Source organism: Harpia harpyja, chromosome 14 (assembly GCF_026419915.1).
Source record: "Harpia harpyja isolate bHarHar1 chromosome 14, bHarHar1 primary haplotype, whole genome shotgun sequence".
Classification (NCBI taxonomy): Eukaryota; Metazoa; Chordata; class Aves; order Accipitriformes; family Accipitridae; genus Harpia; species Harpia harpyja.
This window is the reverse complement of record NC_068953.1, coordinates 24,274,590-24,298,284: the sequence shown is the minus strand read 5'-3', so window position 1 is coordinate 24,298,284 and position 23,695 is coordinate 24,274,590. Positions and strand designations below refer to the sequence as shown.

General features: G+C 47.0%; 1 protein-coding gene across 2 annotated transcripts in view; it reads right to left on the bottom strand.

Annotated features, from left to right (window-relative positions):
* The window catches only part of ACAN (aggrecan), a 28,904-nt gene extending 6,001 nt beyond the window's left edge, over positions 1–22,903 (bottom strand). Inside the window, exons 1-16 of one of the 2 annotated variants that reach the window (XM_052807883.1) lie at positions 22,834–22,903; positions 21,919–22,290; positions 20,458–20,632; positions 19,770–19,897; positions 18,879–19,169; positions 16,639–17,151; positions 15,956–16,130; positions 15,409–15,536; positions 14,983–15,276; positions 14,629–14,820; positions 12,085–13,945; positions 11,755–11,964; positions 11,305–11,574; positions 10,855–11,244; positions 10,358–10,803; positions 1,268–1,381 (exon numbers count right to left, since the gene is read on the bottom strand). In XM_052807883.1, the coding sequence (XP_052663843.1) occupies positions 1,268–1,381; positions 10,358–10,803; positions 10,855–11,244; positions 11,305–11,574; positions 11,755–11,964; positions 12,085–13,945; positions 14,629–14,820; positions 14,983–15,276; positions 15,409–15,536; positions 15,956–16,130; positions 16,639–17,151; positions 18,879–19,169; positions 19,770–19,897; positions 20,458–20,632; positions 21,919–22,290; positions 22,834–22,903 (5,629 nt within the window). The remainder of the gene's footprint in view (positions 1–1,267; positions 1,382–10,357; positions 10,804–10,854; positions 11,245–11,304; positions 11,575–11,754; positions 11,965–12,084; positions 13,946–14,628; positions 14,821–14,982; positions 15,277–15,408; positions 15,537–15,955; positions 16,131–16,638; positions 17,152–18,878; positions 19,170–19,769; positions 19,898–20,457; positions 20,633–21,918; positions 22,291–22,833) is intronic. The other variant, XM_052807884.1, reaches the window with a different exon arrangement.
* Between the last annotated feature and the right edge of the window lie 792 nt (positions 22,904–23,695).

Genomic DNA, 23,695 nt, shown 5'->3' with positions numbered 1-23,695 from the left:
GCATACCCACGGTGTCCTGCTGTTCTTGGAGACGACGGAATGGATGCTCTGCCTCATGGGAATAATGAAGATTTACATTTCCCACTGGATTTGGGGCACTGGCTTCCTCTTGCATCTCCCAGCCTATAGCCCCCAGGCATCATGAGCCCATAAATCAGAGAAGAGAGGAAATTAAGTCTGGCTTGGACGAAACAAGATCATAAGCAGCTGCACGGTAGAAAGTCTCTTCTTGGATTACAGGGATCTCCAACAAGAGGTAGCATGGATGGGTAAATCAGGAGCTGATTAGGTTGTGTTGGGAAAGTGATGTTAAGACAGCACAATTCCTGCCCAGATGGTCCAATGATCCTGAGCATTCTTCTTATGGTCTACTCCATATGTTCATACTGGAAGCAGAAAGAGAGATGCAGAGAAAGGGGAGGAGAAAACCCGATACATATTATCATTACTCGTGCCAAGGTGAAGCGACACTGCAATGTTATTTCTCTTGTTTGAGCAAGGCAGAAGAGCTATCCCTCAGCTAAGCTGATAAAAGTTTGGACTTTCATCAGCTTTAAGGAAAAAAAACCCAACTTTTTTTCTTTCCTTGTAGAAACAAAAAGAAGTATTAGTGCAGGTCAGAGTACCTAATTTTGATGGAAAAATAGGTCACTTCACATTTTCTCAAAGATATACATTCCCTGCTGATTTTGCCACAGGAAACCATGTTGAAGAGATGACAAAAATATCATGCTATGTCAAATCGGTGGAGATTCCTGGAGTGAACGAGGCTTCTCTCAGCTGCATCTTCACAGAAAGAAACACAGTCATTTTTCATGGCTCAGTTGAAGCATCCTTCCATGAAATTCTAGTCTAGCAGAGAAAGTTTGCCTGGGGTGAAGATGTACTCAGATGTTTCCCTACTGTTACAGATGAACAGAAAGAACCTTGACCCAAAGAGACAGCAACTTCTGTAATCAACATTGTTAACGATCTGTATGGAACTTCACTAGAGAAACTTAAAAATGAGAAAGTTGAAGAAGACACCAGAAGCTCCTGCTTAGGAATCTTAGAGGACATGGTGCTGTGACGGACAAACTAATCAAAATATATAAGCAAAAGTCTCAAAGCTTTTCCCTAGTGTATTTTAAGCTGCTGTTAGAGGTTAGCTTACTGAGATGAGGGCAGGACTGATGAGAGCACTTGGGATCAACTTTTTTTTGGGGGTAGGGTGGGAACAAGGTAGTGCAGCAGTTAGTAAGATTAGCTGAAGCCAGGTAGGCCGTACCGATCTCACACAGGTCCCCTCCGTAGCTGGGAAGGCATAAGCATTTGAAAGAGTCGATGCCATCAACGCAGGTAGCTCCATTCAGACAGGGGCTTGAGTGGCACTCATCGGTGTCTGCAAGAAATCAAGGGCTTCCATTAGGGCTCTGGGCAGACAACTCCACCAACAGGAGAACTTGTTTCCTTGCGTGTTTAGGAGGGAATATCAGTTGTCTGGGGGGAACTTGGGAGTTCCTAGGGTCTTATTTTAAAACATACTGCCACTGCTGCTGCTGGAAGAATGAAGGCAAGAGACCCAACCCACCCTACAAGGAAGACATTGGTTTTCTGTCACTTGATGGTTGAACACCACTCTGAAGATATCAGTACAAGCTCAGCAAGATGTATCCAATACACAGAACTCAGTGTCTTTGACAGCTGTGGTAACTTCCTTGTCCGCTGTCTCTGCCTGATGCATCAAACATGCAAACTTGTGTCTGTGTCTCCACTGGCTATGGGTCTACAAGGAAGAATGTGGAATTCTCATAAAAGATGGAAACATCCTGAAATAGACCTCTATCTCCTAACTGGCCTTCCTGGTTGCCAGCACTCACGACTAGTTTCTTCTGAACCATAATTTAGATGAAGTTCTGGGGCAAGAAATTTCTTCTCAGTGAAGATGAAGAAAGTGCAGAGAAGAAAAAAAGTAGGTTAAAAGGTGGTTGAGAGACCCTCATTTTTTTCCCTTTGAGAATCTTAGGCCTAGCTATGTGTGCCTCTTTCTTGGTGAAGAATACTGGAGTGCAGTGCCATTTTCTCCAGACCTGTCCCCACTGTGCACTATCTTGCTTGCAATGGGACTGGAAGAAGCTGGTACATCTTTTCCAGCTGTGGATTCCATCCTGGTGGAGGAAAATATTCTTAGTTTCCCATCTAAATAGAACAGCTCTTAAGATCCTTTGTGCTTTTCTGGAGGTGAAAAGAGAAGTTGGTATGGAAAGAGTTTGGCCCCCAACTCTCCTATGTTTCTCAACTTACTAATTAGCGTAAGCCTAGGTAGTAAATGCCACCGTTTCATAGCACTTCCATCCCCTGTCAACCTGGTGCAGAAGGAAGAAAGCATAGATGCTCTGAAGAAGGCCACAGGAAGCCAGTTTGTATCTATATATTGTGAAATCTAGCTTGTATTGGAAGTAAAAGCTCTTCTCCCAGCATCCCTCCAGACTGAGCCTTAATCCTACTTATTGAGCTTTGGAATCAGAGGACGAGTCATTCAGAATGGAAAGATTTCAGAGACGTTCAACTCGGAAACAAGGAAGAAGACTAAGGAAGAAAGTGGGAGCACATCCACGCAGGTTAGGTTAAATGATGGCTGGTTAGATCCTCATGCGAGACAGCGTTTCTCTCTTTCACGCTCAGAAGAAATGTAAGGCTTTAAAAGTGCTGACTAACACTCCATGCTCTTCTTGTGGATGAGAGGGGTTAGTGAGGAAACATTCAAACATGGTAAACATGCTGGCTATGGAAATACCAGAGCAGAGCAGCAACTCCCTGAGGTCCATGTTCATCTTCTGACTGGTGTATATTCAGTTGGATATTGTCTCCCTGCAGAACTGTGGCCCAGCTGCTCAGTGTCTCCAGACATATGAGAGCAGATGCGTGTTATACCCCATGTGGCTGTCTAGTCACTCAATGGTCAATGTCTGATATGTCAACTAAAAGTTGACATGTTCTGTAGCATGCCTAAGTGATGGAGAAAATTCTTTCTGACCTTGGATGGTAAATCCGTTCATGCTTTGGAGCATGAAGATTGTCATCATTATTCTAGGCTGTATCACTGCGAGGAATGCAATTATTCCTCAGATGGCTGATGAACTTCTTACTCCAGTTTTGCAGTTCTTCCCTGAGAGAAGGAATTTTTTCCTCTGGACTGCCCTTCTAAATACTCAGTAATGCCTTCTTGATTTCTTTGTTCGCTGCAACATGAAAAGAATTCCTGTTTTCATGTCACTAATAAATACTTTGAGACTTTCCAGAACAAAATGGGGGTCACAGGCCTAGTAGAAGAGAGGAGCTGAACTTGACTGACTATTGCTTTTTAGTTACACTTGGAGTTCCTAGAAGATAGAGAGCATAAAGGAAAATGAGGTATCCTGAGGGATCATCACAACTCTAGAGGCCTCCTGGGCTTCCCAACAGCAGTGACAGCAGAAGTTCATGTTGATTCCAGCGGGCTCCAGCTGAACAAGCAAGGAAAGGCTCTCCTTTGTCCTTTAGGCTCCATGAAGTGGAAAGCACGCTGCAGAAGTGGGAACAAAGCATGTACGAGAGCTAAAGCAGAATGTTTAGCAGGGAAAAATTAGTCTTCAGCTGTCTTTGGCCACGTGGACTAAAATTTGGCGCATCCAAGATCTCTTCTGAGATGCAGGAGACCTGCTGTGAGTTGCCATCGCTGGTCTTGGAGGAGGAGGGAGCAGGCACACACATGCAAAGTCATTGCCACGAATTTCCAGCTGGGAAATAACACTGGAACAGAATTTCCTTTTACAGATATTGTATATAATATGATTGCACATATTATATATGCTGTAAAAACAAATCTCTGGCTATAATATATATGTTATATATCTCTCCATACATATACATATATATTTTTATATATGACACATAGAGAAAGGGTGTGTACTTGTAGGTAGTATTGGAAAAACAGACAACAAATATAAGTGAGACACAGACAGGTTTTCTTCCCAGAAGCGTGCTGCAAATGGCTAGAGAGAAGATGTTTTAAACACATGATGATCATAAATACCAAACTCCCCCTTCAGCCTGTTGTGCTGTTGGAGCCGTGACCCTATCTCCATCTGGATGTAGAATCACCTCATATCAGGAAACTCAAATATATCTGCTGGTTTGGAGGAAGCATTGCTGATTGTGGTCCTCCCAGAAAATCTGGGTCTTGAAGGTCTTTTAGAAAAGTAAGTTTTAAATGGTAAAATTGGCAGTGATGTTGTCTCTGGAAACCCTGACAAGTTGGTTTGTGGGTGCTTCTAGGATATCGCATCTAAGCCGTAGGATTTATGGGAGGTAAGAATGCCCGTAAAAAAAAATAATCCCATCTATCACGCAACGCTTGACTATTTTCTTCATAACCTTTTATATACCATAAATGTGTCCACTTCCACAAAGTTTAGAGCTAGATGAGGTCAGTAAATCACTGTACACCTCTTCAGCCAGCTGAAAAGCCCGCGGTGTGCTAGGTGTCCAGCTCTGCTCAGCTCGGAGCAAGCCCCCATTTCCACAGCACCAGCTGCCACATACCATGACACTCAAGGATCTTACACAGACATGAGCTATTTATTTGCTTGGGTGAGCAGTCATTCAAAAAGTCAGCTCTGCTTTGAGATGCAGCTCAAGTGCTTATCAACCGACAAGAAGACAAGACTACTGCTATTATTACCCAACGCTAACAAAGGACAAGTGATGGGGCTTGGGGTGCAGAACAGAGGCAGCCCTCGCTTTCAGGAGCTTCAGCTCTGAAACAAAGACAGGGGAGAAAATGCCTTGTGCTGCCAAGAATAGGAAGCCCATTTAGAACATATTACTAACTCACTTCTTGAGGATAATGCAAAATTAGCAGGTCTTCAGAAGACGATTTGTACTGCGGTTAATATCGCCCAGAAGTTGCAAAAGATTATTCAAATCTATTGTCACAACAGTTTCTATTTTCTGCTACTAACAGGACCCAAGGTCTAACTTCTAGATTTTTTTTAAAAATTAAAACAATTAAAACAAAATATCCAATGTAAACAGGATCTTGCATCTGGAAGATGTAAACTGTTGGCTGGAGAAAGCAAGGGGAGTTACATAGCTACAATGCAAACTTTGAATTTGTTTCACCAGTTTCTTCCTAAGATTTCTTTTACATTGCCAGACACATACTATATTTAGTCAGAACTATTTTCTTTTGGTGCAACTAAACACAACATAAGTATTCTCCCAATGCCTTTGAAAACAATTTGCTGTACTAGATCATGGAAACTGGAAAGAGAAATCCTTTAGAAATGAAAGAGAAATAGATTGGTCCTGGTTTTGCTCAGAAGGCAAATGGCATACAAAAGTGAACATGCAGTGCCAGTGGTGAGAAGGAAATGCTTTTAAAATCCTTCATCCGAAGCTAAGAAGACAATACTAGAAACAGTGCTAACACTTTTTAAAACAATACAGTCTGTACATTTCTCTCAATGGCAGCCTGTATGGAAGATGAGCAAGAACACCCATTAAACAAGGCCAGCTTTGTGCTTAAAACATCTACTAAGGAGAAGCAGCTTGTGAACAGAGGGGATGCTATCACCCAAGCCCTGAACAAACTGTATAGTTTCCCTGAAGCTGTGAGTAGCCGGTTTAGAAATATACCCTAGGATTTAAACGCCTGGTTTTGTTCTGCAGAGAGGAAAATGTAAGACAGAAAGGCAAGGCATTTTCAGGATGTCCAACAGTCCCTGTTGTGCCCCTCACCCTTTCTTTATAGGTCTCCTTACAAGTGTGATTATGCAAACAGGGACTCGGAGACCAGCTAGATAATTATCTTCTAGAGACTGAGGAAAAAAAATAATCCAGATACAAAATAAATTTGCTTTTCAGAGACTCCTGGGAAGTTTGAACTGCTGATCTGATAGCTCAAACAGCAAAGGAAAACATTGTAGCAATTGTAGGGTGACTCCTACAAGAAAAGAATAGGAGGAGTGAGGGAAAATAGTTCTTTCACATTTTAAGTAAAAAGCTAGCATCAAACATCACATAGCCAGCTAGTGACTTATGATGAGCAATTAAGTCATTAAAATAATTAACTACAATAATTAAACCAAACCAAAGCCTCCATGCAGCAGAAGGGGCAGATATTGCTACAGTCTTAAAAAGCTATATTCATCTAGAGAACAGCAAGTTTCCAGGAAAACCTGTTGATCTGCTGGGACATTCGATTTGTCCAACACTCTCACAGAAGGAGACCTCAGGGAATTTGGACATCTCTGCCTCCAAAATATTATGTGTAGAAGTAAACTGATATGTATACAACGCTAATCCAGGACTGTAGGTTGCCTCTTTGGAGAAAGGTTTTAATTAAGCTACTAAACTTCTGATGCAAAATAGACAGTATATCCAGGACACATCAAATCATCTGGTCAGCCACAAATGGCCTGTGCTTTTGCTTGTCTCTCAGCCAGCACTGGTACCTCCATCTCCTCCTTGAGAACATACTCCTCATTCCACATTAGATGAAACATTATGCATCAGGTGAATGTTTTCTAGACTTTTTTCTTCTCGGTTGATCTTCTGTGGACTAACAAAATTCTATCCTTTGGAATTCCAGGGCATGAAGAATGAGGAAAGCCCATCGAGACCTTTCCTCATTTGGATTCTAACCTTCAGCTGTGTCAGGGCCATAGGCAGCAGTCTTCATGAACTCGTTTCACCAGAGACAAGCAAAACTTAACATAAATAGCTGCCATTTCAGCACATTTCTCTTTTTTCCCCCAACCTGAGTGAAGTTTTTAAGTCATTGACTGGTCAGAGTGCTCCAAACCACAGCCTTTCCCTGAAGCGCCAGAATGCTTTTTTCAGCTAATAATTATTTGTCTTCAAATGTTACCAGAAGCAAAAAGACCCGCTGAGTTGGCAAAACTCTGGATGAAGAAGCCAAGCCTATGGACAATTCTTCAAGCTTGTGGGGTTCCTGTCCTCATGGAGGAATCAAACTGCTGACTAAAGACGTGCATGCATAGCCTTCAATTTGGTTAAATACTAAAAAATACTGGCATTCCAAGTGTTAATCTTCGGTCGTCTTATGCTTCTGGCTCTGGCTTTTAGAGGGAAGTAGAGACTACAGCAGAGCAGAAAAATATCATTCTTCTTAGATCATCCCACTAAAAAGACTGCTGGATCTAACCCTTCAACGACAGAACAAGAGGGCAACAGCCAGATGCCTCCCTGCTCCTCACTCTAAGCTCCTTCTGTAAGCTGAACTAGCTTCACCCGTGCTTTAATGTTAGTCAAAATTAAATGCACTTAATGGGCATCCCTTACATCCTACAAACTCTGAGCACAGCACAAGGCACAGATGTTAGAACTGATCTTTTTTGCAAGAGCTAAATTTCAAGACTGGGAAGCTTCAGGTAAAAAGGCAGCAACAACATGGGAAGTAGCATTTTGGGTTCCAGCCTATGGCTCTTCCTTGTAGACTTTCCATGTTCACAATCCCCAGAGCACTGTAAAGAGTAATGACCCAAAAAAGGAAATCTGTGATTATTTTTCCTTTTCCCCGCTTCTTTTGTCATTACTTTGCTCTAATTCTCTAGAAGAAGTTCACCTTGTTGCAGGGGTGTTGCAAGTTCATGGTCAATACACTTTCTTGCCACCTGGATGAGCTTCCTTCAGACTCTGACCAGGACTGTATTGGACTCTATAGGGACACTGTAGTAAAGAAGCTTACCAATAAAAAGAGAAGTTTTACCCTAGAATATCTTCCCTGGTGGGAGCACCAGCCACACATGTGTGTACTCAAGCCCATCTCTAGTTTATGAGGAGTCTACAATTAAACTTCATGCAGTGGTCGCTTAGCTCTCCTTGTCACCTGTTAAGAAACCCCAGCTGCTACATCGTCATCTCTATGACTTGGAAATACACAACATGTTCTAATTTCAGAACATTTTTCAAGCTTCTTCACACATGAGTGGCTGAACACATGGTTTTCTTTCAAAATACTTCACAAGAATGTTGGCTAACAAACGCTCTGAAGAATCTGGCAATCGCCTTGTGGGTAATTTATAAAAAGAAAAAGCAGTGAAATAAAACCATACTTTGGAGCCAAAATTTTTTTAATTTTCTTTTCTTTTTTTTTCTGAGTCTCACTGGCTAGTTTCCTTCCTTCCTCCCAACCCTGCCTTTGCTGGGTTGTTTTTGTCTCCAGGCTTGGACGTGGCAGCGGGCATGGCCCAAAAGCAGAGCCCATTAGGTGCGCAAGGAGGGCTTTTGGGTGCGTAACTCCTGCACCACCCTGCCAGGTGCCCCATGCACCCTACCCCCGATGTCATGCCAGGCTGGACCAGTGCTGTGGGAATGACCCCACTGACTTGCCCTCATCCACTCTTGCAGCATCCGCTGTGCAGCTGCTCAGCAGAGACAGACAGGACCTCAAATGTGTTATGAGCAGGGCTGAACAAAGGTTTGTGATTACCTGTTTTCTCAGAGGGAGAGAAGTGACACAGAGGGAAATGCAGTGACTCATTCGAAACACTTTGGGGATGGAAATGATGTTAGAAACCAGGCTGAGCTTCACAAAGCCCTGCACTTACAGACCCTTACTGAGTCCAGAGCTACCTATGCTGAATGGTGTAAATTCACCAAAAAGTTCAGGAGGTAATGTGGGAAGGATGTAGAATTAATATTGCTTTTGCTGGAAGGAACTGAGCAAATCTCTCTGCACATACATTTTGTACCATACTTAAGCAATATATCCTAGGTGAACGTGTGGCCCATTGAGAACTGGGCATATGTAGGACCTTCATACAACAGCGCAAGCATTGATGATTTTCAAACAGGGCCTGTCCCCAGGACCCTGCTCCTGATTGCAGCAAAATGAAACCAAGCCGTGGCTAGGGATGTTGCAGGACATCCTGTGTTATCGGGACTGGGCTCCTCCCTTGGCCAAGAAGCAGCCACCAGCAAGCACAATAACATCCCATCTCGTTTTCTTCTCATTGCAGTATCCTAATGCCTCCACAGCACGTGAACACTGCTCAGGGGAAGCTCATCAGAAAGCTAGCAGAGTGTGTTCACCATAAATGGTTACTCAGATTTAAATATTTTGTCTGTTTATACTTGGCAGCAAGGGATCCTACGAAAGACAGAGTGCTACAACACCAAAAAGGGGCAGGGTGGAAGGAAGGGCATTTATCAGCAGAGCTGAAGAAAGATAGCGATGCTCTGAGCATTGTCTCACACATTTAGCCCACTCTAGCTGCAGAGAGCAATGTAAGACACAGACCAGAGGGCAGCCACACCCTGTGCCAAAGGGATCGGAGCAGTTTGCCTGATGCAAACATTGCACTCTGAGCATTATCTGCGCTGAGCAGAGATTTTTGTCCCCAGCTGGCTTGCTTTGCCTCTTCCCCCTCAGCACTACAAAGCTGCTGATTGCCAGCCTCCCACTCCGGAGCAAGCGCTATGAAACACTCGGGGATACAGGTAGCAAGTCAACACATCATGGAAAGAGAAACAAAACAGGACAGAGACTTGCAGCCTGTCTTACCCAACTTTTCAGCTGCATCCCCTAGCCAGGGTGGAAGCCTCTGGCGGGTGGAGCCATCTTTGCTCTTGTTTCCACATGAGAAGAAAAAATTGTTGTTTTCTCCAGATTATACCAATGGCTTAGAGCAATTTCTGAGGGGGCATGAATGCCGTGGTGCCTTTCCCAGCTATATCACACTCAGGGACCTGGTCACAGCGGCTCTCAATGACCATTCACAGAATACTCTTTTTCGAGCTCCCACCTCTGGCAGCACTGAGGTGAGAGCTCGCCTATGTCCCAGTGATGGCCTGGGTACCCTGGGGGCCACAAGCAGATGATGCCTCCATCATGTTCCTGGCAGGTGCCAGCTCCACTGGGCTGCTCATCAAGGCTGGGGTGCAGCTGCGTCCACCAGCAACAGCAATTCAGAGGAGCGACTGATACCTACTGCTATGGTGCAGTGGGATAAGGCCAGATCTGCATCTCCTGGTGCTTCCCTTGAACTGGTCCTCTGCTGCTCTCCCCAGGGATATGTAATTGCCATGGACAGGCAGGCAGGAAGTCCTGGAGGCTTCTGGGGATGCAGTTATTGTGGCTGGATAACTGCATTACCTGCCCAAACACAGACTATCATTTGTTAAGACAGAAGCTATTGAACACGACCTGTGAAAACCCCCATGTTTATGGCTTCCCACCACAATAATGTTCTGCCGAAGTCTGCTTCTCTTAATGTTCTCTGCTGTAGAAGCAGCAAAGAAGTGACAGCTATGCCCCCTCCCTTCCTTCCCTTCCATTGCGTGTTCCCTTCCATACAAGAAGACACAATACCTTCTGTAGTGGGTCCTAATCCATCTATTGCTTCTTGTGAGACTTGAGGCAGGGCAGCAGTAGTGGTGGCCAGCAGATGGGGATTGTCCAGAACAACAGCTGTCTCCATCTCTTGTCCCGACACTGCGGGAGGGGAGGGCTCTATTTCGAGCTGACCCTCTTCAGGGTTCCTGGGTCCCTGTGTTGGTTCAACATCTGGAGTACTGGTACTAATTACAACATCTGGGACAGACATTTCCCCTGAAATGCCTGCGATCGAGTGTGTCACAGCTCCAGATGTTGCATCAGGAATTTCCTTCTCCTTGGGAGCACCAGAAGGCTCACCATTGGCCAAAGATGTGGCAGCTGTTTCGATGTTAGCAGCAGGCAATGCAGATGCTTCTCCACTGGTTTCGTGGACTGTGGATGTTTCTGTGCTGATTTCAGGAAATGCAGATGTTTCCCCACTAGTTTCGTGGACTGTGGATGTTTCTATTTTAGTTGCAGGAAATGCAAACATTTCACCCCGGGCTTCTTGACTTGTGGATGTTTCTATTCTAATTTCAGGAAACGCAGAGGTTTCCCCACTTACTTCTTGAACTGTGGATGCTTCTATGCTAATTTCGGGATAGGCAGATGTTTCACCCCGGGCTTCTTGACTTGTTGGTGTTTCTATGCTAATCTCAGGGAATGCAGATGTTTCCCCACTGATTTCATGGACTGTAGAAGTTTCTATGCTAATTTCAGGAAATGCAGATGTTTCACCTCGGGCTTCTTGACTTGTGGATGTTTCTATTCTAATTTCAGGAAATGCTGATGTTTCCCCACTGATTTCGTGGACCGTCGAAGTTTCTATGCTAATTTCAGGAAAGGCAGATGTTTCCCCACTGGTTTCATGGACTGTTGAAGTTTCTATGCTGATTCTGGGAAATACAGATGTTTCCCCACTGGTTTCGTGGACTGTGGATGTTTCTATGCTAATTTCAGGATAGCCAGAAGTTTCACCCCTGGCTTCTTGATTTGTGGATGTTTCTATTCTAATTTCAGGAAATGTAGAACTTTCTCCACTAATTTCATGGACTGTAGAAGTTTCTATGCTAATTTCAGGAAAGGCAGATGTTTCCCCACTTACTTCTTGAACTGTGGATGTTTCTATGCTAATTTCAGGAAAGGCAGATGTTTCTCCACTGGTTTCATGGACTGTGGATGTTTCTATGCTAATTTCAGGAAAGGCAGATGTTTCTCCACTGGTTTCATGGACTGTGGATGTTTCTATGCTAATTTCAGGAAAGGCAGATGTTTCTCCACTGGTTTCATGGACTGTGGATGTTTCTATGCTAATTTCAGGATATCCAGATGTTTCTCCCCTGGCTTCTTGACTTGTGAATGTTTCTATGCTAATTTCAGGATATCCAGATGTTTCTCCCCTGGCTTCTTGACTTGTGAATGTTTCTATTCTAATTTCAGGAAATGCAGACGTTTCCCCACTGATGTCTTGACTTGTGGATGTTTCTATTCTAATTTCAGGAAATGCAGATGTTTCCCCACTGATTTCTTGTATTGTGGATGTTTCTGTGCTACTTTCAGGAAACGCAGAGGTTTCCCCACTTACTTCTTGAACTGTGGATGTTTCTATGACAATTTCAGGATAGCCAGATGTTTCACTCCTGGCCTCTTGACTTGTGGATGTTTCTACGACAATTTCAGGAAATGCAGATGCTTCCCCACTGATTTCTTGAATCGTTGATGTTTCTATGCTAAATTCAGGAAATGCAGATGTCTCTCCACTGATTTCATGAATCGTTGATGTTTCTACACTAGTTTCAGGAAATGCAGATGTTTCCCCACTGATTTCTTGAATCGTGGATGTTTCTACACTAGTTTCAGGAAATGCAGATGTTTCACCACTGATTTCATAAGCTCTTGATGTTTCTATACCACTTTCTGGCAATGCAGATATTTCCCCACTTAGTTCACCAGATGCAGAGGCCTCACCACTTGGCCCAAAACTGTAGGGAAATGTGACAGCTGTTTCCCCACCCAGTTCCTGTGATACTGTTGGTCTTGTCACAACTTCCACTAAATCAGAAGTGACTAAAGTGACTTCTGGAAGCCCTGAGGCCTCCCCACTAATAGCAGTCACTGCTGAAGATTGTCCACTTAGGTCTGTGGCTCCAGAAATGTCTCCACTGATGTACGGGATCCCGGATGGCTCTCCACTGAAGTCTCCTGTCCCTGAAGGAAACCCACTAGTCTGCATGGCTCCAGACCCTTCTCCAGATAGTCCTCTGTCTCCAGAAGGAAATCCACTGATTTCTATCATCCCAGATGGCCCTTCTCCCACCTCCTGTGCAACTGACATCTGTGTTACAACTTCCACCACAGTGGTATCCACAAGAGAGACAGTGGGAAAGCCAGAGGTGAGTCCACTTTCCTCTCCAGACAGTAGGCCACTGGTGACATCAGCTCCAGAGACTTCTCCACTGCTGTCAATCACTCCACTTGGATGTCCACTCATCTCGAGCACTCCAGAAACACTCCCACCAAAGTCTACATACCCAGAAGGCTCACCACTGCTGTCTAAACTCCCAGATGCCATGCCTGATGCATCTTCACCTCCTGAAGGCATTCCACTGACTTCCAAAATCTCTTTTGCTTCTGCTCGTGTAATTGAGGGGGTTGTCACTTCCTCCAAACTGGCATCTACAAAGGTAATGCCCGAAGCCTCACCACTTCCATCGACACCAGAAGTTAGGCCACTTAGGTCCATCAGGCCACTGAACTCATGTGTTCCAGATGGTTCTCCACTGACATCCAGTCCTGAGGGCAACCCGCTGAGCTCAGGCCCTCTGGAGGGCTCCCCCCTGAGCTCAGGCACCCCAGAAGGCTCCCCGCTGAGCTCAGGCCCTCCGGAGGGCTCCCCGCTGAGCTCAGCTCCTGAAGGTAAACCTTGGGCTCCGCCACAGGTGACCCAGTCAGTGGATGGGAACCCTGACAGATCTCCTTCACCGCTGGCTCCAATGGATCCTTTTCCCTCCTCTTGCCGTTCTGGCGCAGTTGTTACAACTTCCACCAATGTGGTATCCACAAGAGAGACGGTAGGAAAACCAGAGGCGAATCCACTTTCCTCTCCAGATGACACGCCGCTGACTAGCTCAGTGCCAGAGATTTCTCCGCTGAATCCAGAAGGCAGCCCACTGCTTTCCACTCCAGATGGCATCCCGCTAATTTCTGGTATCCTCGAAGTAGACACCGATACATCTTCCTCTGCAGAAGGTAAGCCACTGATGTCAACAGTGCCAGAAGGCACGCCACTCAGGTCCCCTGAGGGTAGCCCACTTTCTCCAGGTAGAAAGCCACTGGTATGCAGGTCTACTGATGGTAATCCACTTTCTCCGATCCCTGAGTGTTCTCCACTAAGTTCAAAAACTCCAGAAGTCGGTTCTTCACTCGTATCCAGGACTCCAGGTACCCACCCGGATGCTGAAGATTCACCACTGACTTGATGTTCTCCAGATTCAGTCACCTCCTCTGACACTTTGCTGATGGAAGCATCGGTACTTGTTTCCTCTGGTATTACAGTAGCTGGGGGAAAAGCAGATGGACTCACTGGAAAAGAAAGAACAAACAAAGAGAGGGAGATAGGAAAATTATTTACTAAATTGTTTTAAAGAAGCTATTAACAATTTCCTGATTGATTTTACCTCCAAACTGATACCTTTGGGATAAAGGCACAAAGTCCTGTGTGCTTGCAGAAATAATTTGGTCCCTTCAAATTTGTTAATAAACGTTATATCTTAAACTACTATAAAGTAAATATCTCTGGGAAACTGACAGAATATATAATCTTCTGACACAGCAGGACTGCAACAGTGACACCAATTCCCGGGTGCCAAAACCAAGCTACTGCTTCCTCGGAGATGACGTGGAAGAGAAAAAGTTTAGTGCTGCTCTGACCACACTGCAGCTCTGCCCTCTCTAGAAGGCATGGCCTGAGATCTGTTTCTAGCCTGCCTTCCCCATCTCAGATACACAATATTTTGTAAGGTGCTCTGGCAATGCTGTGCGTGCTGGTCTGCTGGTCATTTAGTTCAGTCTTAGACAAAAGTTCAAAAATATACATGTGTAGCTCCTCCTGTGTGTGCAGCCTCAGGCTTTGCTAATATGGTGATAATCACCTAGATTTAGAGGGAGTCCCCTTCAGCAAGGACACAGCCCATTTATTTTGGGAGTGTCCCAATCCTACAACACCAGCCAAGTGTGACCCAGCAGATGGGGCAGCTCTGACCCACCTGAGAGCAGTGACACGTCAGTTGGGAAGACCTCTGTCCCCCACGCTGTCTGATTCTCAGGTTGCGTAGCAAACTCTGTCTCCACGGTCACCTCCTCTCCGGAGGGTACTCCCTCCACTCCAGGGATCACTTGGGTTGCCAGCACATCTTCAAAGAACGAGGTGACCCCCTCCTCCTCCACAGGTGGCAGAGCTGGAACAAAAAGGTATTGGAGGGAGTTTCCAAAAATTCACAGTCCAAGATGCCAGTGAAGTTCTTCACCCAAACCAGCACACTGATGTGCCCAACCTCCCTCATGAAATCCCCTTCCCCGAGGAGACAAGTCTACATGCCCTGTAAGGGGTTGGGGGGTACCTCTGAAGCAGAAGGCGTGGTGCCGGGACAGCGGGTCGGGAAAGCCCGTCTGGTTGTAGTGCTGATAGACGGTTCTCACGCCAGGCGCGTCCCCCCCGCAGGCGGGACGGGGGGTCACGATGGGGTAGCGGAGGCTGCCGTCAGCTAACCAGCCTGCGTAGCATCTGTCCAGGCCCTGCTTCCAGGCGGCGTGGAGTTGGCCAACAGAGGCCAGCGTGGCGTTTTGGCTCTCGCAGTACTGCTGAGCTTCTGGGAAGGTGAACTGCTCTGGCTTGGTTGCGAAGAACACCTCGCCTGAGGGATGGGAGAGAAAACAGGCATGAGACCCTGCATCCCACCCCCTCCCATGCTCACATGCACACGTGTGGAGGTGTGAAGCACATTTTTGCTCCACAGCCATGCACTGGGGGAAGGGGGAGAATGTACCCTTGAGCCTGTCGATGTAGCAGTACACATCGTAGGTCTCTGAGGCTGGGCGCATGCCATAAGAACGCACACCCGGAGAGCTCTCTTTGTCTCCTATGCAGTTACTTCGGGGATTCACAATGGGATACCTACCGAAAGAAGAGAGGAGGTAACCCAGGGTCAGCCTTATGTACCCTGGACTGAAGAACCTCAGTGTACTTGGGAGCTGGACACGAACACTTCACCATTAGAGGTGCTCAGAGCCCCCACCGTGACATGGAAACAAGTCCACTTACAGCTTGAGGCAATAAATACAAACTTTCCTCCACTTCTACTACATGTCAGGGAAGCTCACTGCTGCAGGAAGTATACACAGGTTAGGAAACGGGTAGGACAGGTTGAGAACAGGTCTATTGGCCACCAGATATCATGGCCTGGAGAGAACCTTAGGTCAGGAAAGCTTTAGATGCTGATGAGCAGAGCAGCAGGACATACCAGAGTAAAGCCTCACTTTCATGGCTGAATAGTCATTTTGAAAGGTGTCTTCCCAAAGCCAATATAGTTTTACCTGACTGTCTGGTCCCGCAGCCAGCCGGCATCGCACTGGTCAAAGCCAGCCTCGTAGGCGGCTTGGAGCTGTTCAGGAGTGGCGATCACTGCGTTGTTCTCCAGGCAGGCCTGCTGGGCTTGGACGAAGGAGAAGGCATATCTGCTGGTGGCGGCACGGTAGTGAAACACCACACCTGGGGGAAGACAAGCTGTGGTGAGACAGTAGATACAGGACCCCCCTCCACTGAGATGCATGACCAGAAAGGGTCTTCCCAACAACAATGCAAGGACCAGTGCCTGTCAAACCCACTTCGATGGAGATGCCTCATTCATTGAGCTCTGCTGCCATGGAGGGCGGTGTTCTGGGGATCTCTTTAGCCCTCCTCTAGGATCTTCCTACCTTGACTTTCCCCTTCCCTGGAGCCAGATGCACATGTGAGTGCACAGTATGACTGCTGCAGCCCCAAGCATCAACCAGCTGAGCCCTTTTCCGCACATGATGGGGTGGCCCACAGCCTCCTCTTCACCCCTCCTGTCCTACCATAGTGGAGACACTCAGCCTGTCCCTTATCCCAAACAGGCCTGCACACGTCCAGGGACCTGGATGCCCTCTGTGAAGGCAGAAGCTTAGGCTGTTTTCAGCTGAATTGTTAACTCTAGGAGAAACTGTTCTCCATGTTTCTTGGACTCCTGGTGACTTACCTGTGGGGGAGATGGGCTGCTCAGGGAGGAGACCGACATCGGGGGCTGCTGTCACTCGCACGAGCTGATCTTCCACTGTGAACACTGAGGCAGGCTCTACTCCTGGTGTGGCAGTCACCCCCACGACCTCTTCCACCGAGCTCACCTCTGCCATTTCAGTGGTGATGGCAGTGCCTAAGGCTATGGTGGTGATCTTTTCAGGTACAGCCCACACTCCTGTGACATCCCCCCTGGTCACGTTCTCCTCCTCTGGGACAGCTGTCTCTACTGTGACACTGGTGGCAAAGAGATCGGGCAGGACAGTGAAGCCCTCGTAGAGCTCGGTGGTGGTGGGTGTGATCTCAATGGGCTCCAGGGTGGCGATGCTGCCACGGGCCTCCTCCTCCGTGACGTTGTGTGGCAGAGATAGCTCCACTTCGGTCTGGGTGACGGTCTGGACAGTGAAAGCGCTGCCCAGCTCGCTTCCCGTCTCATCGATGAACTGCCCTGGGACAAGAGTCTCAGCGTCGTCCCCTACATGAGGAGACAAAGCAGCCATCAGAGAGGAGGACGTGGTCAGTCTAGCAAGGTGTACTGTGCTGGTGCTGCCTCCAAGAAGCAGCTGGGCGTTTGCTGGCTCTGAGAGGATCAGGGAAATCATGACGGTCTGGTAAAAGAAGTGGTTGTCCTTCCTCCACTATGGCTCTGTATAACACCTCAGCATGGAGGGCATGTTCATGAGTTAGAGGCAATGAGCCACCGCATGCTCCACAGCTGATAAATCAGAGAGGACTTTCCTTGCTCTCCTCCCAGCTCTCCTTCCCGGGAACACCTTGCCCATATCCAAGTCTGCACTGACCTCTAGTGCCTGCTGCAAGGAATTTAAGGTGGCCGGAGGGAAGTAAGGGAGCTTGGATAACCTCAACAGCAGGTCTGAGCCGTGGGAGAAAGACAACTGGATCCTCTCACTCAATGCATGAAGTCTCACCAGGATCACGATCTCCTTCTGCTAACTCCATCACCAGGACAGCCAAGGCCACTTGCTGTACCAAATACATTCAAACTACTCCCACCGTTCCCCTCCCAAATCACTTTTCTGCTCAAGTCACATCCCTTGCGTGTAGGAGAATGTGCTTAACATGCCACTGAGCAGGTCAGCCTACAGCACGGAGGGCGGTTTAAAGAGCAGCATAAACCAGAACTGGGCAGGTGAAGGAGGGACATCTTGGATATGGAGCAAGGCAGGTCTTGGCTGGGAAGGGAGAGATAATGAGACATTGTCAGGCTTTTCCCCTAATACTGCTTTCCTTGCTCTATTTATTTCCAATTCCATTTTCCTGCTAGTGCATTTTAGCCAGTACCTCTCAAACTTCAAGGCATTCAGAGAATTAGAGATGCTCAGCCAAGGACTGGCTGTACTCAGCAGTTTCAGTTGCATAACCTGAGATAACCAGGAGGCTGTGGCTTGATGGACCAGTCTTTAGCTTGGCCACATAGCTGGATAACTTGAAAGGGTCTGGTAGGTTTTACAGGGCCTCCTGACACACTGATCATGCATGCGTCTGGGCACAATAGGTCTGTATCAAAGGGGTTTCAAAATGTATTTTAAAATATTGTTGTTATTTTTTTTAAAGATGGCAATCCTATTTGAATATTAGCCTCTGGTTGCCTTGAATAGACCACACGCTCCTGTGCTTTGCCCCCTTTTTGCTGCAGGGATAAGTCTGCAGTTAGAAGAAAGGGGGAGTAGCTGGGATGCTCTCGACTTACGAGGTGCAATTTTGCCCCATTTCTGATTGCCAGAGACTGCAGCAGTCTCTGATTTATCCCAGTGTGGAAACTCAGGCACATGTCTGTACCACATCACAGCACTATACACATCTACAGGGTCAGATCTGTTCTCTTTTTCCTTCTCTTCCACCTCCAGCATTCAAGATCTTGTACATGAAGCACCTGAGCTCTGCTCCATGTCTCCAGGAGAGCTACCAAAGCTGGAAGGTGTGGGAGGACTGGAGAGAAGAGGGTTGTGTTACACCCACCTCCTCAGAGCCCTCCCATACAGGCCAGACATCCATGCACTTGCGGGATCCACTTCCTACCTGAACATGAATGGGGGACTAAGTCCTTTGCCAAACCTGCTTTCCCCCCTACTTTTTTTAAAAAAATAATTAAAGAAGCGAGAGGTTAGCTTTGGCCAGGGAGCTCCTGCTTGCTGATGTGTAGAGACACATTGCTTAGTCCCACAGCCCCGATGCACTCACCATAGCAGATGGCATCATAGCGAGAGTGGGGGTGAGGGTACCCCGTTTGGTTGACGTACAGGTACACTGTCCGCACGCCCACCAGGTTTCCTCCGCAGTTGGGCCGGGCTCTGGAAATGGGGTAGCGGACGCTGCGATCAGCCAGCCAGCCTGCGCTGCACATGTCCATGCCATCCTTCCAGGCCAAGTACAGCTCTCCCGTGGTGGCCAAACGGGCTCCCAAACTGCGGCATTTGTCGAAAGCTTCTTGGAAGGTGAACTTCTCGGGGGCGGTGGCGTAAAAGACTTTACCTGCAATCACACCATCCATTAGCACAGGATTAAGCTGTAGAATTTAATCCCCATTCCCTTTCTTTCAGCTTCCCACTCCTGAGAGTCTGGATAAGATGAAAAGTCCTGTGTATTACAGCTGAACCGCAACCCCATGTTGGTGACTGTCTATGAAGACCAGAAGAAAGTGAGTCTTACAGACCAAATACAAACTGGAGCAAAACATACCAAACCAGCTGGAGCCACAGGGCAAGAGGAAGATTAAGGACAATTTCAGTTCTGATGTGCTGAATATTTCAATGGATCCCTGTTATAAGCATGGGTGATGGACACTTCTGGATGTCACAAATGGATGACCAAAGACAAACAGGATGGCATGGACTCTGGTGGAGGTTAGACGGACTCCACCCTCTGTACTGCATTAGTCATTTGACATTAAAATTGTCCAAGGTCTAACAAAGACACTGTAGAGAACATCTGGCCTTGCTGGGTATGTACTTTTCCATCTTTAACCTGTCTTGCCTCTAGGCCTTTTGCCTCTGTATTTACCGTTGTCCAGTCTAGGCATGATCAAAGCTTTAGCTGCTTCTGTGTCTGGTAACAATAAAAGCCCCAAATCACCTTGCATTTGCTCTGCATAGCAGTAAACATCATAGGTTTCATCTGGCTCGCGGACACCATAGGTCCTCACTCCTGGAAACTCATCCTTGTCGCCGTAGCAGCGCTCCCGGGGCCAGTGGATGGGATACCTGGGGGAGAGAGGGTGTGTAAGGAGTGGGGGGCAGGACCCCGGCAGCCACAGCAAGGCTGGGAGGGAGCTCCAGAGCACTGCGTAGCGTGATGATTTATGGCTTTTCCTGGGTTATGGGGAAGGGGAAGGATGATCTGCTGTCCTACCCTCCCTCTGATGGTCCTGAGCACAGCAGGTCCCTGGGAGCACTGGCCAAAGACATCAGGCCAAGGTGCCTCCCCAGTGGGGGATGCACAGCTCGGTACGGTTGAGCCACACTTGTGCATCTTGGCATAGCATCTGTTTTGTTCAGGGAGGATGAAGGATCAGGATTAAGCCATTGTCCACTCAGCTGTCACCACCAGCTGAGGAGGACAGTGGTGACTCTGCTTTCCGACTATAGATTCCCTCCCTGGCAGAGAACGGCTTGCAATCCACCACCTCCCTCTGAACACCAGCAATTACAACAGCTGCTATTTAGCAACTATTTCGCAACTGTTTTCAGTCAGTGGCTTCATTACAGAAGGCCTTCGCTAATGACCCTGCTGTGGCTTTTCTTTCCCCTCCACCATTCATTACCTGACAGTCTGATCAGCCAGCCAGCCAGCATCACACTGCTCGTACCCATCCTCGTAGGCAGCTTGCAGCTGCTCAGGAGTAGCAATGACAGCACTGTTCTGGATACAGGCCTGTTTTGCTTTCTCGAAGTTCAAGGTGTACCTTGTGGAGATTGCTCTGTAGTGGAATACGATGCCTGGAAAACACAACGGCCATCACTCACACGCCTGCTAGAGAACAACCAGCCCCTTTTCTTCCAAAGAAGTTATGGATTCAAAGAACAGATACTACATGTCAACTAGAAACAATGAATTATTTATGCTGATTGTCTGTATTTGAGCATCTCAAGCCAAGGATGACTTGATGGGGTCCTTTCACAGGACCTTGTGGAGCACATTGGTGACCTCAGACAGTGACTGCCCTCCCATGGTGCTGTAACAAAGTCACAGTGCATTAAAAGCTGGTACCTGAATAGTAGTGTGAACAGTGGGAGGAAATCTATCGCCCCGAACACAGAGCTGTATCACCATCAGAAGGACTCAATACTTTCCTGATACAGCTCTGTGCAGTGTTTTAAATGCATGGTTCAGAAATCAGCCAGTGGGGCAAAGCAGGGACTGTGCTGTTGTGCAGGTTTGAAAGCTGCCGCCTCCCAAGGTCCTGCTCAGGACCAAGGGTGCAGAGTGTCAATCACTGTATAAACACCCAGGAAACAATTACAATCTCCAGATCTGCTGCAAACATATCTAAGTCATATTTTTTTGATGAACAGGGATCTTTATAAAGAATTGCTATCGGTACACTCTGGTCTGGCACAAGCAGGCTTTAAGTCAAGTGGAAAATTCACCAGGAGGCAATAAGGGGGCTCCCAGCCTCTACTGTCAGAATTGTACTCCAGTGCATGTGAGCAGCAGTTAACTGTTGTAGTGGAAGCTGTCTCCCTGTCCTACACTGAAAACAAAAACCACGATACAGATAAGGATTGTAGGAAACTTTTGTTATTTTATCCACCTATTACTAGGATGGGCTTTGCAAGATGATGGGGAAAGTTTTTCCACAACAGACCAATTCTCCAGTTGAGGGCATCCCATCTCCTAAAATGTTTGGAAGAAATAAAAGGTCTTACAACGGCCCTATTCCAGCTTCACCCCTCTGAGCAATAGCCCAGTGTATCCAGTACCACCTCCTGCCAAGGATGTCGTCTTGCTGTCTCTGTAACTCACCTTCTGCCAGAAGAATAATTTTCTTGCCATATAATCTGCCATGAGTCATTTTACTGTTTGTTTAGTCTGGTCCTAGCCTGCTAAAATAAATGTGTGGCTCGGCTTCTGCTCACTTACCCATTGCCTTATCTGTGACCTTACTGAAAAGGTTTCTGTCTGTGGGGAGAGCAGTAGCTCCTCTGCCCATATATTTCTTCCTCCCTTCTGCCCAGGCCAGGCAGCAAGATCTTGAGAGGAAAGAGCAAAGGCAGGACCTTACCTTTCACTAGGACCTCTATTGTGTCTTGTCTGTCCTCAATCCCGTACATCACTTCACAGCGATAAATCCCAGTGTGGTTGGATCTCAGCGCCTTGATTTCCAAGGTGGCATCGGTGGGGATGGCGGGGTAATTGGGCAAAGAGATCGCCTCTCTGTATGCGGTGTTGAGCCGGATTTTCCCACCGGTGGCCACTAGCAAGACAACTTCGGTCCCGTTTGAGAGTTTGCTCCATTTGATCCGTGGGGTCAGCAGAGCACTGGTGTCCTGTTCCTCTGGGATGTTGAAGTAACAGGGGATGTTCAGGGAGCTTCCCAGTACAACACGCAGGGGAGACTGCTCAGGTATCTTCACTTCCAGGCCATCACTACTGTCTGCCAGTTCCCAAACAAAGCAATGGTTACATCAATAAGGCATTTAATCCAAAATACCCAGTGCTTCCATATGCTCCAATGCCTATATCTGCTTTGCAAACCTCTACCCACATATTCAGACATACCTTTTTTGGTCTAGTCTGCTGAAAATAACTTGCAGAAAGGGAAGTTGCAACCATGACCCTTGTGCCATGGTTGCTTTTGGGATTTGGACCAGTGCTGGACGTGGGAATGAAGGGCTCTACTGCAAGTGTAGCTGCTGCCCATACTACAAGATCACACCTGATAGGCTTTAAAAAAGGGAATGCTGAACTTCCCTTAGTTTCCCCATAAATCTGCCTTTGCCTGGAGCTATCTCCCTGGCTCCCCAAGCACAAGAACAGTGAGAGGCTATGGCGTAGCAGCCATCCAAATAGAGGAGCCCTGTGTGTACACAGAGCAGACCTTGGGTACACTTATTTCTGGCAGCTGCCCATGCTTGGGGATGGGACCAGAGTGCAGCACATCACTCAGTCTCGCTTTCCCACACCCCACGGCACGTACCTGAGAGCTCCACAGAGGTGGCTGCGGTGATGACTCGCAAACACACAAACACTAATAGTAAAGTGGTCATAATTTACCTGCAAGAAACAACACAGGGAAAAAGGATTTATGACAGCTGTATTTTCATAGGGAGCTGAGTGCTACGGCTGCTGCTGCGGGGCAGTGCAATGCTTTCACCTGCCCCTTAAGCCTCCTACATGTGACTGGCAGTGAAAGCTGGTCCTTGGGGAAGGACGCTGTATCAAAGTGCCTCTTGCTTCAGGAAATGAGTCTGTGAGACAAATAAATAAGATGCTCTGCTATGTATAACAGACTGAAGTGTTATTATAGATCACTTATTATATTGCTCTCCCATTCTCTCTCTTGTGATTCAGTCTTCCTTGTGGAGCAGAAAGACAATTTTCCACCAGATCATCACACTTATTACGTATTTACTCAAGAGGGACCATCACACCCGCTAAGCCTTTGCCTCAGAATAGGAGCTGCCCCTCACCAGCATCCTCCATTCAAGCCAGCACTGGCTCTTGGGCCAGATGATTGGATGCATTTTGTATACCTTAAAGTGCTCTGAAGGGAAATCTGCCCTCTATGTGGTGGAAAAGCCAAAAGTTATAATGCTTTGGTCCAATACTCTTGCATTGACAGCACACACAACCTTAACTGCAAATGGATCCTGAACTGATACAAGAAATCTCCAGGATACAATTCCGGGCATCTTAATTCCACCCTAAAAACATCCTCTTGGGATCCCTCAATTAGTCAGAGCCACCTGCTACTTCTGAAAGCTTTAGGAAAGGAAAGGACCATCCTCCTGACATTGAATGGCAGAAGCAATACAGGGAGGCCAACTAAATTAATCCTA